We start from the raw sequence: 16636 nt of genomic DNA, 5'->3' as shown, positions 1-16636 counted from the left end.
TTGTCATACAAAGGGGATTTTTAAAGGTGCAGAACTGCCCCTGACACATCCCTCTCCTCTGGCAAGGAGCTCATGTCCTCTGCTGAACCCAACCCAAGACACAGGAAAGAGGAGAGAGCAGGTTAGGTAATGGGAGGCAATGTAGAGAGCTGGCTGCAGGGCTTGTTTGCTTGGGCTCTGAAGGGCTCACACAGCCAGGTAAATTAAATTTGCTCTTTCTTCTTTCATGTACACTATGGAGATGTGGTGTTGAATCTGGAGGCTCAGTGAGACATCTGCTGGCCTTTCTGATGCTGCCACACTGCAGCCCTTGCTCAGATTTAAGGTCCCGTGAGCTTGAAATCAACGTGCATGTGGGTAGTGGGAAGTTTGGCTGTGTTCACCCCTCATTTCTTTTGCTATTGAGTTATGCTGTGCTTGTATTTATACAGTTATGTGTAAAGTCTGACCTGAGCTTTGAAGTACAAAGCAGCAAGAATTTAAGGTATCCACCACTGATACAAGTGTGAATTATCTCAGGTTTAAAACTACTGCCTTAAAAGTGGCAGAAACAGTAATACAGAAATTGATTGACTATTGTCTTCCAAAGGCTTGCAAATAGCTAGGTACCATAGACAATCCAAAAGTGCCAGCATTCCTCTTTTGTTTTGAATGTTTACTGCAACAGATAACAGGCTACAATGTGAACTTAAATGCTTTGACCCTGTAGGGTCTTCATTTGAGTCTGAATGAAAATTTTAATTTGAGGTATCTGTTCCAGGACCCCTTTGGGGTAAAAAAATACTATAAAATCAAGCTGCTACTTGTGCAGATGCACAACATTCCACAATAAACTTTTGTAGGTTTACAGCAGTGGTCAGTTTTACTTGGCACTACTGACATTGTGTAGAGTCATCTTCCATGCCTTCTGTTAGCCAAAACTCTCCCAGAGGTTGACATGATAGTCTCAAATATCTGCCAGTATGCACAGTGATTAGCTGCAGTCTTATCTAATCTTTTGATAAGTTAAAGTGGCATCAGAAGAAATACATTTAATGCCAGAAACTTATGTCCATATATGTACTGATTAAAATATACAGTCAGACTGCATATTTGTGTGATGTGTAAACTTCACTGCTTGTAGGAAAAACATACAGTTCTCTATGTGAGAAAACCCTCCTCTGGCTTCTGTCCTTGCACTAGATATTACCATTGCATTGTTATAATTATTTATCTAGTTAAAAAAAAAAGTTAAAATAGTGGAAGAGATAGCTATTTTAATGATAATTCCACTCAGCTGGATTTGGGAATGTCACTGAAATCAGTTTCTAGAGTTTTGCATACCCTAGGCTCAGTTAACTGATGAGTTAGGCCTCATCTCCTATTTCAGATAGGACTGTCAGGGTAAAGTTCTTTCTGTATCAGTACTTTACAAGACAATATACAAAGACTTATGTTGACATGATTCTCGAATTGCTCTTGCCTACTTAAAATATGTAAAGTCATGAAAACTCACCAGTTATGTAGCAAGTGACCCGACGATTCTGCTCAGAGATGTCTGCATCAATGGTGCTCAGTGTGACAATGACCTGCCCTGGCTCAGCATTCTCAATTACTGACCCTTTGTAGAAGTCTGAGGTGAACTGGGGAGCATTATCATTTTCATCAGAGATGGTGACTTCCACCAGGGTTTGGGAAGAGAGCTGGACTTTTCTGCCATGGTCGGTGGCCACCACATAGAAACGATAGGTCTCCTGAGTTTCACAGTCCAGCTCCTTCAGTGTAGTGATCCATCCAGTCTCTCCATCAATGGTGAAGAGTCCTCTGAGATTGCCAGACTCTGCTTCTAAGCTGTAGGTCACCTGTCCATCACTTCCTGTGTCCTGGTCATTTGCCGTCACTTGAATGACTGTGGTTCCTGATGGCATGTTCTCCATGACAAAAGCTTTGTAAGGATTTGCCTCAAAAACAGGCTTGTTGTCATTGATGTCTTGTACTTGGATGTTCACAGAGACCAGGGAGACCAGCTCAGTGTCTTGATGTGAGCAGTGAGCCATAACATCTATCTGGTACCACTTGGTGGTCTCATGATCCACCGCCTTTTTGATTTTCAAAGCTCCCGTTTGTTCATCCAGGGTGAACACTTCATCCTTGTTACTTTCGGCAGTGGTTCCCTTCACCAGACTGTATATGATGGGATCCTCAGCAAAAGCTTTGACTGACCCTATTTCTGAACCTTCTGGAAGGTCCTCTGATGCTGAGAATGTATAAAGGGGCTCAGAAAACCTTGGCAACGTCACTTCCCTGGGGACAATCTGAAGATTCACTGGGACAAGGGAGTTCCAGTGAGGAGGTCTACCATCTTCAGCTTTCACTTTGAAGTTAAAGGCTCTGTTTTCCAAACCTACAAGGCTCTCCTTGACCTTAACAACCCCGGTGGCAGCATTGATCTCAACAATGTCTTCTGATACATCTTCCACAGAGTCAACAGAGTAAATGACATCTGCATTTGCACCTTCATCAGCATCATAAGCCAGTACCTGAATGACGGGGGAGCCTTTGCTTACATTGGACTGGATGGACAGTGTGTATTCAGTGGCTTTGAACTGAGGAGGGTTGTCATTCTCATCTGTAAGGATTATTTTGACAGTGCAGAACGCTACTTTCCCACCCCCGTCCTTAGCCATGACCTTAATGGCAATGACTCTCTCTGTAGAATTTTCCCTGTCCAATTTTTGCAGTGTGGTAATATGACCTTTGTTATCTATGGAGAACTTCTCATTGGCAAGTTTATTGATGATGGTGTAGTCTATGGTACCATATGGGCCACCGTCTGGGTCAATGGCCAGCAGCTCAATCACTTTGGTACCTATCTCAGCGTTTTCTGCCAGCTCTGCCTCGTACATGTTCTGCTGAAAAGAAGGGCTGTATTTGTTGGCATTTGTGGTGTTGATATACACAGGCACAGTGCTCTTGAAAACTCCATCTGAAGCAGAAACTCGCAGACTGTAAGATGACTCCAAGTCCTTTTTGCAGCGGTTGAACATGGATATTATCCCAGAAGTGCTGTTGATGGTGAAATGCCTGTGGTCGTTGCCTGAGAGAATCACATACTCCAGTCGGGTGGTGTCTCCGCTGTCAGGATCCAGGGCCTGGACTTTTATCACAATGTGCCCACATGTCGCCATTTCGCTTACCTTAGCTTCATACTGAAGCTGGCTGAACTCTGGAGGATTGTCATTGATGTCTGTCACATCTACAATTACCAGGGCATCGCTGCTGAGTGGAGGCATCCCATGATCTGCAGCTCTCACTTTCATGCGAAACTGCTGAGTTTTTTCATAATCAAGCACTTGAGCTGTTGTTATTTGCCCCGTGCTGGTGTCAATATTAAAGAACTTAGTAGCATCTGAGCCATCATCCAAAATCTGATAGGAGACCACTTTGTTTCTGCCTGAGTCTTTATCAGAAGCAAAGATCTGGACAACAGGGGTATGTGCTGGCATGCTCTCTGAGACAGACGCTGTGTAGATCATCTCAGAAAATACAGGTGGGTTGTCGTTAATGTCTTCTACCTCCACCTCTACCCTGGCTTCTGAAAATGATCCTAGCGCTGTGTCTGTGGCCCTAACAGTGAACGAGTGCTTCGTCTCCAGCTCATAGTCCAGCTGCCCCGTGACAGTAAGGACACCAGTTTTGAAGTCGGTGCTGAACAGTTTCAGGGAGTCTTCTTCCACTATGTTGTAGATGAGGCGCAAGCCTTCGGGGCTGCGGGCCTGGATGTGGAGGATGGATGTGTATGGGGGAATATTTTCTGGTACCTTTACTCGATAGTACAAGCTTTGAAACAGAGGGTTGGATTTGTTTCTCACACTGATAACAACATCTTCTTCAGCAAGGAGCGGAGGCTCTCCTTTGTCCTTAGCAATGACTCGGAGACTGTATTTGTTTAAGGCATGATAGTCAAGAGGCTTCTTAAGTGAGATGTCTCCTAGGTAGGGGTCAATCCAAAAATACTTATAATCCTCTGCAAATGAGTAGGTAATGGCTGCATTATTCCCTATGTCTTTGTCTGTTGCTGAAACCTGAAAAAGTACATCACCAGGCTCTGTGCCGTCCTGAACTGAGGTGTAGTATGGTACGTTCTCAAACTGAGGTGGGTTGTCATTGACATCTTCTACATAAACTTTGACAGTGGCTTGGGACACTCTTGGGGGTTTTCTGTTGTCCTTCACTTCCACTGCTACCTCGTGCACGTCTTGTACTTCGCGGTCAAATTTCACTCCTGTGGTCTGGAGTACTCCAGATGCCTGAATCATTTTAAATTTTTCCTTCCCATTCAAAAGTGAATAGAAGAGTGGTTCATTTAGCTGATATCCTTTGACCCCCAGAATAGTGATAGTCTTCTCATCTGTGGAGTTCTCCATCACAGTTGCTGTGTATACATCTTGATCAAATTTTAAGCCACTACCCTGTGCTTGAGTTAAATTTAGTTTAACCAGACAAGTACTCTTATATAAACCATCGTCAGCTCTGACTGTGAGTTCATGATGATTTCTTAAGCCAGTGGGATTAAGAATGGAGATGAGGCCAGTGTGTGGATGAATGTAGAAAGCATTATCGAGGTTTCCTTCCACGATGCTGTAGGTCACCTCCGAATCAGCATCTTTTGCCTGCACTGACAAAAGCTCCATCCCTGGATGGCCTGGTAACAGCACAGAAAGCTCATAAGTGTCTTTGGCAAAGACTGGAGGTGAATCATTCGTATCTTTAACATGGATTGTGACCTTGGCTGGCTTGGATGCAAACAGACTGGGATTTCCGCTGTCATGTGCATGTACACTGAAGTGAAAAACTGAGGTGAACTCATAGTCTATATCAGTACGACTGGTAAGTGTCCCTGTGCTGGGATCTATTGTAAAATATTTTAGTGCTTCCGGTTCCAAAATCTCGTAGACCAGCAAAGCATTGGAGTCTTGATCAGCATCTGTTGCATGGGTCACCAGAGGAGCATTGCTTTCATCTAGAACCATGCTTTGTGGGGGAGCATTCTCCATGATCCAGCCAATGAAGGTGGGCTTAACAAAGACAGGCACATTGTCATTCTCATCTATGACATAGATAAGCACCATCGTGTCCATAAATGCTCCAGCCATGTTGGTGCCACGAACTTTCAGCTGGTAAAAAGACACCTGCTCAAAATCTAAGCTCTTCTGAGTGGAAATAAGGCCTGACTGATAGTTCATGGAGAACACTCCATCTCCATTTCCATCTTTTATTTCGTAGCTGACTGGTGACAAGCTCGAGGCCAAAATCTGGATCAAAGGAGAGCCAACAGCAGCAGATTCACCGATCTCTGTGATGTATTCAGCTTCTGGAAATTTTGGAGGGGTCTGATCAGAGGGTCTAACACGGACGTGTACTGTAGCAGAATCTTTAAGCTGGGGGAACCCTTGATCTTCTGCCTTTACAATAAGAGTAAATCTCTCTTGCTTGGAGGAGTCCAATTTCTGTGCAACTGTAATAATACCAGAACGTGGGTCGATGCTAAAGAAACCTTCCCCATTACCTGCAAGAAGAGAAATGCAAAGTGAAGAATGCAAACACCCTCTTGCTCTTGGTTTTCTGTGTGTCTTTTCTATAGTGCTCCCAATTTCAGACCTAATTAACATCTTTTTTTTTTTTTTAATTACGAGACTATAATCTTCTTCATTTATTTCTTAATAATTTTCATTCTAAGAACAATGAATCCATTGAAATCTATGGGGTAACTTTTAAATCAATCAAAATGTAAATTAGAAGATAAATACTCTTCTAATTTGAGCATATTTAGTGGAGGCAGAGTATGTGTTTGAAACTTCTGCCTTGTGTGCAGAACAAGGTAGCACAGACTGTACTAGTCGCTTCAAGCCCTGTCATGCTTATAATTACCAATACTTCAGGAGCAATTAAATTCCTCAGTCCTTGATCTCAATTGCAGTGAGAAAGATGTAGCAAAGGATGGCTTGTCTCCTGCAAAGAATTTACCTGCTAAATAGGCAGTGTGGGACAGCCATAGGTATTTAGATTTTAACCTTCAAAGTGAATGATAAAATACTTGCCCAACAAGTTTGTATCACCCACAGAGACCCACCAACCAAAGCTGAGAGGGTGCTCCCCTTTCCACAAGGATGTATTTCTTGGTAGAACTAGTGGAAGGGATGGTGGTGGCTGTGTAAAGGGAGTACTTTTGTCTAAGGAGGATAGAGATCCCTCTCTCTGTTGCCAAGGGTGGGAAGATCAGATCATAAGTTGTTCTGACTTGTCCATTCATATTTTTCCTTAGAACAGTGACTCAACATTGTACTGTCTTTCTGAGGAAGGATGGTTAACATTTCAAAACATGAAAATTTCTTACTAGCTCTAGTTTTTCTCTGGATAGGAAGGAAATCACAGTTGAGAAGTGGGCAGCCTTTTACCACTCTTTGCAACAACAAGCAAAGGCTGGGTGGCAGTCTGGTCACCAGCCAGGGGATATAAATTCATGCATGCTCCTAGCCAGACCACCTTGCAGCATGGCCCTCACCTGCCTGCAGAGAGTAGTGGATGTCAGCATTGGCTCCTTGGTCCTGATCGAGGGCTCTGACTTGTACAATCTCTGTACCCACCACTGCTGAGTCCAGTGCTTCTGCTTCGTAATGGATGCTGCTGAACTGGGGAGGGTGAATGTTGCAGTTCTCCACGTGGATGATGACCCGAACAAAGTTCCTCTTGATGGGGACCTCCTGGTCCCGTACCTGAGTGACAGAGAAAGGGCAGGTAGGTCACACTCTAGGAGCAGGCAGGCTTTCCAGGGCAGGGCTTCCAGAATTTCATCAGGCCTCTTACAAAGGGTGATATGTTTCATTGCTATCCACCCTTTGGATGGAAACTTGGCCTGCAAGTTTCAGATGCAAAGCACAGCCTTGGAGGAGAGTGCAAAAACTAACAAATATTCACTGTGGGTTCTTGTACAAGAATTCAGTAGCCCTCTGATGAAATTAGCCAGGTGATGTTCTCAGACTGCTACCTGGATTTATCCAGGATTTGGTAAAAGTTAACATCTCTTCCCTGTCACTCCAGACAAATTCTGTTTGAAAGACTAGAATTAGACTAAATTTCTTAAGTATCTGATACATCCTGGTGAAGCTGGCAGATTTGTCAGGGTTTGGCTAGGACTCACCATCACTGTTAGGGTGTGCTGAGGCATCGGCTGGGAACTGAAGCCTTCTGCTGTTGTGAGGACCCCTCTGCTAGGATCCAACTGGAAAAGTCTCGTGCTTTTTGGGTCCATGCTACCATGGATGGTGTAGATGAGACCTTTGCCTTTGTCTTTGTCTGTTGCACTGACTTGAAGGATCTCCCTCCCTGAGGGGGTATCTTCAGGAATCCACACCTCATAATGGCTCTCCAGAAACTGGGGACGGTGCTGGTTGATGTCAATCACATGGATAAATGCCTGTTGGGAAGTCAGCTCAGTAAGGGCAACATAACCTTGAGTGCTACCTGACTTATGGAGCCCTGCAAAACCTCAGCTCCTAATCCCTCTTGACTGGGACTCTGAACCCTGTGACTGTCACAGCTCCTCCAGCACTTGGGCCATCCATCCATGGTGACTAGGACTCGTACTCTGACTGTCCCCGACCACCATACTGACACTGACTGCATCTGAGGAAGTTCCAACCACGTGTAATAGTTCACTTCCTTCAACAAACCTGAACATGCTGTGGGTGTTTTGCTCAAGCAGGTTTCTTGACATCTGCCAGTGGCGTTGAGTGCCAAAATAAACTTGGGGATGAGATGCAAGGTGGCAGGGAATGCACAGCAGGGAAGGCGGGGCCTTGTTTGTTTATTTGGAAAAATGCTTGAAGATAGCAGAGATACCATCCATTAGCACTGCATTTACAGGTACTGTAGTGTTCCTCACTCATCATCCACAAACCTTCACTGTGAATTTCCCACAGTAAGAATCACTGGTGGGTGACTCATGTTCTTGGCCTTTGTGTGTAAAGAGGATTTTTGGCTGGTTTTTATACATGGAGAAAATGGCTGATGAAAGATCAAGCTCTGAACACCCCCTCCTGACAGTAGCTAAAGATGGGTGAACCTCAGCAGCTGCAGGAATGTGCTTGAAAGCAGTGAAGTCAGAAGATTCCCTTTGGCATACACTGACTCTACATGGGATTTCTACTACAGCATAAAGCATTACCTGAGTTTTGATGGTAGTGGACCCATCAGTGACTTCTACTGTCAGGTTATAGCTTGACTTCTTCCTTGCATCAAGGGCTCTTGCAATGACCATACTGCCTGTACTCTTTTCAATATCAAAATCCATGTCATCGTCACCACCTGGAATAAGAGAAAAATGAAAAAAGGGGAACAGTGAGACAGTTATGGCTAGATTTGTCTGGAGCAAGCTGCGAGCACCTGCAAGGCAAACAGATTCCAGGAGCTGCCTGAAGATCTGAAGGATGAGGATCTCCCCTGCAGACAGCATACGCAAACCACACATCAAGCTCGCCCCCAGCCACAGAGAAATGTGGCATGCCAGGCAATACACCTGGAATGGGGATATGTAGGCACTCACCCTAGGCATTCAGCTTGTCTGGGGGCAGTGCCAGAGGCAAGGCTTCCTCCAGACTTAGAAAGTCAACGCTAAATGTGACGGATGGACACAGGAGACAGGGAGCACATGGAGAAGCTGGGCAAAAAGTTAGTAGGACATGATGACAAAGGAGTGTGAAAGGAACAACAAGGGGATGTAGAGAAAACGAAGAGGGGGAGAGGAGAATGGATGCATGGATGCACTTGATTTCCTGGCTAGATTTGCAAGGGGCTCATCTGAGCACTGATTGATTTGCACAAGGCCTCCAGCTATGCACCATCATGGGCTTAGCATGGATCAGCAGCCTGCAGGGCTGACCCACAGTCCTACTGGCCTCCAACTCAAGGTCACACCGTGGGCATGTCAGCAGTGGTCTTCATGGCCAAGGCCAGAAGCCTGTGCTCTACCTCAGCAACCCAGCTCCTGAACAGTTGGAGAGGCAGATGGTGCTTCCAGGGTGAGCAGAGCCATCCCAGATGGCCATGGAGTGCTGGAACTGCAGGCCCAAGCAGCAGAAGCTGTCTCTCATGCTGTTGCTGCTCAGCTCTAGTGTGGCAGCCCCTTTCTCATGCTTCGCTTGTTGATGGTCTTTCTCTGTCATGCATGAAGCACCATGACATTGTTATGGGATTTGGCTAAAGAGAAGTAGTGCTCCGCAGTTGTATCCTAGCTCTCAGCTCCTCCGTTCTTGGCTACCAGATGCTCTGGATTCTGTTTTGTGCTCTTACCAGCTGGGAAAATATTAGCTGGTTGTTAAATTACATACCTTCCCTTGCAGGTAAAGTGCAGTGGTTGCCGTTCATCTGGACCAGCACTTTCCTGCTGGGAAGAAGACAGAAGGAAGCAGAAAAGAGGAAAAGAGAGGAAGCAAGGGATGCCTTTCCCTGACAGAAGAGAGGAGGGCTCCCTTTGTGTGCTGCCAAAGGGAAAGAGGAAGCCCAGGAATGGAGAGACAAGAAAGATGCTGCTTTGTCAGAGTTTTTGCATGATTCTGAGCATGCAGGCAAATGCTCAGCAGGCACATTGTGGGGTGGCATTCAGAGGAAGACCCTGTTATTGCTGTGAGCTTGTGCAGACTCTGCTGATACCAGACAAGACTTGCACTCGTACACGGCCTCTTGTAGCGCTGCATTTCTTGTTGCTTAGTTATATTTATACACCATTATCCCTGCCCTGACATTCTAATGGGGAAAGCTACTCACTCACCCAATTAAGGCTTTGTCTGACGAGGGCTGGCCCTGCAGGCAGTGTCAGGAAGAGGCTGTGCAAGGCAAATTGGGGCAACACTTCAAAACACCAGATTACAGGAGTGCAATTGGCCCTCGTTCCAAACACCGTGCACCGCTTTAATTTCTGCATCTCACCTGTGATATTAAACCACACTTGGCTGGGACCCATCTCGGTGCTGATCACTCCCACCATATGATTTACAGGATCTGTTTCCATGACGGCGAAGTTAAAGTGGGGCTCATCGAATGCTAATGGCTCTGAGGAGGGTCCGGGCCGTGCCACCCAGCTGATGTGGAGCCGCACGTGGGAGGAGAGCGGGGGGCTGCCGCCGTCTGTCGCCTTGACCTGCCAGGAGATGTGGGGTGAGGGTCTTCCAACTCAAACAGTTCTATGATTCTGTGCTTTAGTGGTGTACTGGATGAATTGGGGCTGGTAGAGTGTACAAGGCCCTGTGGAAAGCTGCTTCTCTCACCCACACGCTGGGAGCTTTGGGCCCTGCGTGTGCCCAAAATCACACAAGACAAATCTTGTCTTAAAAGACCATGTGTCCTAGGTGGAGTCATGCAACCTAAATTATTCTTGGGCACTGAGGAACTCTGCTGGATCCACAGCAGAGAGATGGGTCACAGCCCTTGTGAAGGCCCACAGGGTGTGGGTGAGCTGCAAGCCTGAAGCTCAGAGACTGTTCAGGTTCAGGCCCACTTCTGAATGGGATGTGGATCACTGTGCCCATCACTGAGGATGCATTGGACAGTCCATTTTAAATTTCTCCTCCGTTTTTAATAGCTTCTTACCTTCCACACTGCCTCTCCTGCCCTTTTCTCCCAGTTTCTGTAGCCCAGCCTTATCTGATTCAAGATCTCCCACTCCTGCATTTCACCCATCTCTTTTATCTTTCCTGTCTCAGCAGCCTTTCCTCTACACCCACTCTGTTTCCCTCTCCTCTCACCGTGAGTATGTTGTATTCAGAGGCAGGAAAAGCCTTCTTGGAGAGCACCATGCCAGTTGTGGGGTTGATGGTAAAAATCCCTTCCTCCTCCTCCTCGATGGTGTAGGTGACCTGGCTGTTCTGGCCCTGGTCCCGGTCTGAAGCAATCAGTCTGTAGACTGGCAGTGGTGTCTCTGAGGCTGCTCTCTCTGGGAGCTGTACCATGAAGAGCTTGTGGGGAAAACTGGGAGGGTTGTCATTGGCATCCAGGACTTGTATCACCACTCTGCTGGTGGACTTCAGGGCTGGGTCTCCATTGTCAGAAACAGCCACCTGCCAGCAAGCAAAGGGACAGAGCTCCTTGTTGTGACCTAGGATGTGAGTAGCCAGCTTTCATCCTGAATGATAATGGATGTTGCCTACTACACTTTATCCTGAGGATAATAAGGTTTCCACGTGAATCTATCTTTGTATCTCAGAATTTTCAGAGATGTTGTTCCTTTCTACAAAGCTAAACCTGGTGACTGACGCTTGCACTGCCCAGTGCTTGCACAAGGACAGGGCAATGTCCCTGCAGGGCTCCTGCTTGCAGCAGCTCAGGGCAGTGGGTCAGGCACTGGTCATTAGGAGCTGCACACCTGAAAACACTTATATTCCTTTGGCTGAGCAAGTTATCACCTACCCTCTCTTTGCTGTGCCTGTGCATGCTCCCAGCATGTTGCACTGCAGAGAAATTGATATCCTCAACCACTTTGATAGACAGAAACACCGTAAGGTCTCCATAATGTAAATGCACGTATCTCAGAGCAGCTAGGGATGAAGGCAAACCTACAGAACAATGTACGGTACAATGAGATAAATGAGGGTGGATTTCTCTGGCTTGCTCTTTCTCTGGTAATTTATTATCCAACCTGCTAGAGGACAATTCCAGTCTTCTTACATTCCCACAGCTTCCAGAACAGGCCTTTTGCTCCAGTGTTCAGCAAGGAAATAATAAACCCCACAGTACTGCTGCAGCTGTCTCTTAGGGCAACATACATCGTTTAATTAAGTTTCCCAGCAGTTAGGAGCTGATGGGATGAGATTCTTTCTCTGTGCTCCAACATGCAAGGAAAGTTCTTTGAGGACTTAATACACTTGTAAGTAAATAAAGCTAATTACAATCATCATTACCCACCTCTAGGATATGTTCAGCCTTGTATTCTCGGTCCAGCTGCCGTGAAGTTGTAGAAATCAGACCTGCCAAGAAAGAAAGAGCCTTTGAGCTAAAAGACTCAGTATCCAGGGAAATCAAAGGCTGACCCACCGTACCCATGTGTATGGTGGGTTTGTTTCAGGTTCCCATTGTAATCAGAGACAGATCCCCCAAAGAGCAATTTGTCCATTGCAAATGACTGAGTGAAGGGCCCTCTCCTTTGAGTGCAGAGACCATGGAGGATGGTCTCTGATCCCAGCACATCCCATGTTCTACACCTCCCAGAACCCATCACAGCTGAGGATTGTGGAGACCTTGTGGTGAGGCACTTGGTGAGAAAGGCTGCAGAACCAAGAAAACAAAACCTTTCTTATGCCTCTAAGTAAGAAACATTCTGCATGTGCTGGCAGAAGTTCTGCCTCTTAACGTGTCTCGACTCCTATTTCCCCCCTGTTGAACCTTGCTCCTTGTAATTTACAGTGTTTTGACAAAACTTTGCCTTCTGTCTTGGGAAATACCCTTTCTCCTACCACTAGAAACTGAGTCTAAAAATAAGGCACACTGTTGATAATAATGTTGGCACATAGTTTGAGCCTTGTCTGATAGATGGGGTGAATCCCCCAAGACCTGCAAGATTTGAGGTGTTTCTAAAAAATAGATATTGGTTTAACTGCAAGGAACAGACTGGATGCAGAAGGGAACAAGATGGCTTTTATGAAATGCTTTAAACCAAAGACATCATAATTGCCTCTTTTTGGCCTGGGCTGAGTAGATGCAAGTCTGGAAAGGATGGAGCTGTGGTCTGAGTTTTCATGTCTTGTTTGGGAATAGTCCTTAACATGTGCCTTGACTCCTCACTTTTGGTGAATAGAAACTCCAGGCCATTTTTACAACTACTTTACAGCACTCTTCTGGCCCAAAGCCAGCAAGTTTTAATTAATAACATTGTTTTGGGTTGTATCGGGGCTCTTTGGTATATTGCTGCTCAGGCATGATAGGCAGGAGAGAATTTCCAGTGGCTGCAGGAAACACCAGGCTACTGAAGGAGGAGCGCAGAGCAGCTGCTTGGAACAAGGCTGTCATTAACTGTTTCCACTCCTTCTCTTGGATTCCTTGTATTTGGCACCAGGCACTGTGCTAAACATTTATTTGATGCCTTTACAATCATAAATCAACACTCTTTAATGCATTATGACAAGATGATTTGGAAGACTCTGGCTACACGTATGTCATGGATTTTTTTCCTCCCTAATCCTCCTATTGACATCTCAGCAGGTGAAGAAGGCTCAGCAGTGGGCAGGGAGCACACTGGCTGAGGAGCTTTTGAATTCTTCACTGTAGGGCTCTGACATCTGCCAAATGCTCGACATGCATGGAAATATTCTCTTAGTGGGGGTCTAAACAGAGAATCACAGCATCTGTTCAGTGAGATCTCCAGTGCTGTGCTTTGCGTTGTCAGTGGGATGAAGAGGACATGGAGTAAAGTCAGAAACTCAGCAACTTCATGGCATGATTCATAATTTTGGTCTAACAAGTCCATGGGGCATGCTGGATATTAATAACAGAGACAACCAATGCCCACGAGTACACTGTGGATACTTCCAGTTTATCCCATTGCAAAATTCAGTTGCAACAGACAAACACTCTGTGTGCACTTGGCTGCTGCATGCCGGCTGTTGGAAGGTAACTTCAACCACTCTAAAGAGATTACTTGGATCTGCCTGAGCACACCCTGAAATTCTTCTGTGACCTCATGATAAAAATGAAAGAAACAAGCTCATAGCTGAGATTCTTCCAACCGGAGAAGGACTGTAGTGGTGGCATAGGAGCTGGGACTTAATGATTGTCCTAAACGTTTGTAGAAGATGCTCCTGAGGAACTGTCCCTCTCTTCTTTGTGCTGCTCCATACAATTGAAAGTGCCCATTTAGTTTTTAATGAGAGTGTTTTGTGTGCACATGCATGTGTGTGCTATTGTGCCTTCTGTGCACCTCTGGAAAACACCAGCCAGCCCATCTAACACAGGGAGATGGTCACAGAGATGGCCCTGAAAGCTTCCTCTAGAGGCTGAACAAAAGTGTCGAAGGTCCTGGCTGCATTTGACCAGCTACCTGAGCTCAGTGTTCACCTGAAGGTCCAGAAATGATCCCTTCTGTCACTTACCCAAGTCCTGCCCTTGCAGCCTGGCTACATGCAGTAATGGGAAGGGTTTGTCTGTGATTCTCCCGCTCGCTGCCTTGAAAGGGGAGAGAGGAAAGCTGGTCGTGTTGGAACAGGAGCAGCAAAATTAACAGTGCGTTGTTGTCAGGGAATAAAGAAGAGTAATAACTTCTGCTGGCAAGAGCAGGGCTGGGGTGGAGGTTGCTAGCCCCCCACCCTGGCTGCAGGGAGGAAAATCTAAAATAGTTAAAATAGCCAGAATCAGGATTCCAAGCAATTGAGCTTTCGCAAGAGCTGGAGAAGGGAAGAGGCTGTTCCCCTGAAATTCTCATTCTCTTGTCCCGCTGTTGTTTCCACAACACCCTCTCCTCTCTCATACCATCTCCTCTTCTGTTCTGCCTCGTGCTCAGCTTGTGACACATTGCCCAGGGAGCAGCAGTGTCACTTTTCCTCGGGCTCAAAGAGCTGTGTCTGGATGCTCTTCCATGCAGAGAAATGCAGGGAACAACAGGCATCTATGGGAAGCCTGTGAGCACTGACTCAGCAAGAGAATCACCAGAATAGGAAGGAGCTGGAGCTGGATCCTCTGGACATCCTCCCAGCAGGATGGATGGCTCTGTCCTGACTCTTCCTGCCACAGTCTCCTAGTTCTTCTCAGTCTTGCTTGGACTGGAACTTGCTTCACGTCAGTGACTTCAACTCAACACAAAACAAGCTGAAAACTCTTCCAGCACAAGAATCCCCCAAACCCAACTCTCTCCCCATCTCTCTATCTCTCTATCTATCTCCCATAAATACTGCTCTGCACCAGCTGCCAGCTTGGGCTGGAGAGATTCCATTGCCCATGGCAGAAAGCTTTCATCTCACTACACAGTTTTATTCCGTCTTCTCATTAGCCTTTCATTTATTTTCCCTCTTTTTTCTCCACCCTCTTGAGAGCTGGAAGAGCTTAGAGCTCTTCTGTGGTAGTTCAGAGCTGCTGGAGGAGCCAAGCTCTGCTGAGGGATCATTGTCATGGCCATTCTTGTCTCCTTTTAAGACCTCAAGAGGACAAGTCAAGGGGCTTTGCTGGGATTGTGTCCACAAGTCAGCCTACACTTGACTCAAGATACTGAATCAAATGCAGAACAAACTGGCTCTAAGAACAGAAATAAGTTTCTTGCATGGGTGCCACCATGCCCACAATAACTGTCCAGGGCTATTCTGCAGGATTATTCCTGGTGTAGATATTCCTGTTGTAAGAGTCAGTCAGTTCCCTAATTCCTGTTAGTGCACACAAGGAGAACAAGTCACATCCCTCCTTTTCCTCTGGCAGGGGGCTCCCACCAGCAGAGCCCTGCCCAGGAGCCATGGATGCTCACTGAGCTGACCCCTGGCCCCTGTGTGCCTGAGTACTGGCGAGATGGATCACATAGATCTCAAGAGCTGAAACATGATTGGGTCTTTTAATGATGATTTCCTCTAGATAATAAGGGAAGTATGCATTTATTGCATTTGAACAACAGAAAACGTGTCTTAACTAAATGAATGAAAATATCTCATGGTTTCTGATAAACTGCCTGCAGCTCAGAGATTCAGACAAGCTGTGATATTTTTCCTGGCAGCAGTAGAAGATGACTTCTCTTCCGATACTGTAAGCACAAGGATATAAACTGCACAGTTTGTGCCAACGTTTGCAGGTAATCATTTGTTCTTTTGCATAACACGCATGTAAGGAAAGGAGAACTGAATCCTCATCAGGCTGGGAGGCAGGTCTTCAAACAACCTCACACTCAGGGTTTAAAGAAGAGACCTCCAGCAACTGGCCAGGAGATAAGATCATCTCACGAGCTTCTTACAGGACTCACAAACATATCACTCTTCACATGCAAATTGTCTGACTGTAGAGGGAGATGAATAGGAGATGACTCACACTCGAAAGAGCTTTTTTTTTTTTTTTTTTGTCTAAGATGGGAATTAAAGCATTGGCTTAGAGGTGAAGTACCTCATTAGTAAACGTTTGGATTTGGCCAGTCTTTCTTGTTTTAGCATAAAACACAGTGACCTTGGAGTCCAGCTTTGTAGGGCTGCAGTCACACTGGAGTGAGCTGTAAGGTAATGTCACTGCCTCAGCCTTTTTCTGCACATCCTGATTGTTCCCCATCTGAGTGCAGGCTCCTCTCCCGCTGCAATAGGTGAACTGCTTTTATCACCCACAGGAGATCAAAGTCATACAATTAATCCTCTCCCAAACCCAGGCTGTGTGCCCTCCCTTCCCTCTCCTCCCAGGAGCTGACAGAGCGAAGGGCACAGAGCAGCTTTCCCTGCCAGACTGGCCCGATGTCAGCGCTCTGGGATAGTCAGAGGAAGCTGTTTACACTAAACACCAACGGGTTTTTGATGGTTCTGAAAGATCTGGTAATTAATCCCCAGATGAAAGATACAGTCTAGGAAGATGGCAGCAGAGGCTTGCTGCACTGGCTGCACTAATGGTACAGGGGGATGGGTGGAACCTTAAAAGGTAATGGGATTAATTTTTATTA

The 16636-nt window shown here is 46.1% G+C and overlaps 1 protein-coding gene across 1 annotated transcript in view; it reads right to left on the bottom strand.

Annotated features, from left to right (window-relative positions):
- FAT2 (FAT atypical cadherin 2) overlaps nt 1-16636 on the bottom strand; it is a 47124-nt gene that overhangs the window by 15578 nt on the left and 14910 nt on the right. The window contains exons 4-10 of the mRNA XM_065734717.1: nt 11938-11999; nt 10782-11093; nt 9967-10177; nt 8207-8346; nt 7181-7456; nt 6545-6755; nt 1496-5548 (exon numbers count right to left, since the gene is read on the bottom strand). Coding sequence (XP_065590789.1) covers nt 1496-5548; nt 6545-6755; nt 7181-7456; nt 8207-8346; nt 9967-10177; nt 10782-11093; nt 11938-11999 — 5265 coding nt within the window. The remainder of the gene's footprint in view (nt 1-1495; nt 5549-6544; nt 6756-7180; nt 7457-8206; nt 8347-9966; nt 10178-10781; nt 11094-11937; nt 12000-16636) is intronic.

Source organism: Cyrtonyx montezumae, unplaced genomic scaffold (assembly GCF_038088225.1).
Source record: "Cyrtonyx montezumae isolate F1298 unplaced genomic scaffold, pur_monq_1.0 scaffold_18, whole genome shotgun sequence".
Taxonomy (NCBI): domain Eukaryota; kingdom Metazoa; phylum Chordata; class Aves; order Galliformes; family Odontophoridae; genus Cyrtonyx; species Cyrtonyx montezumae.
This window is presented reverse-complemented; position numbering and strand designations above follow the sequence as displayed.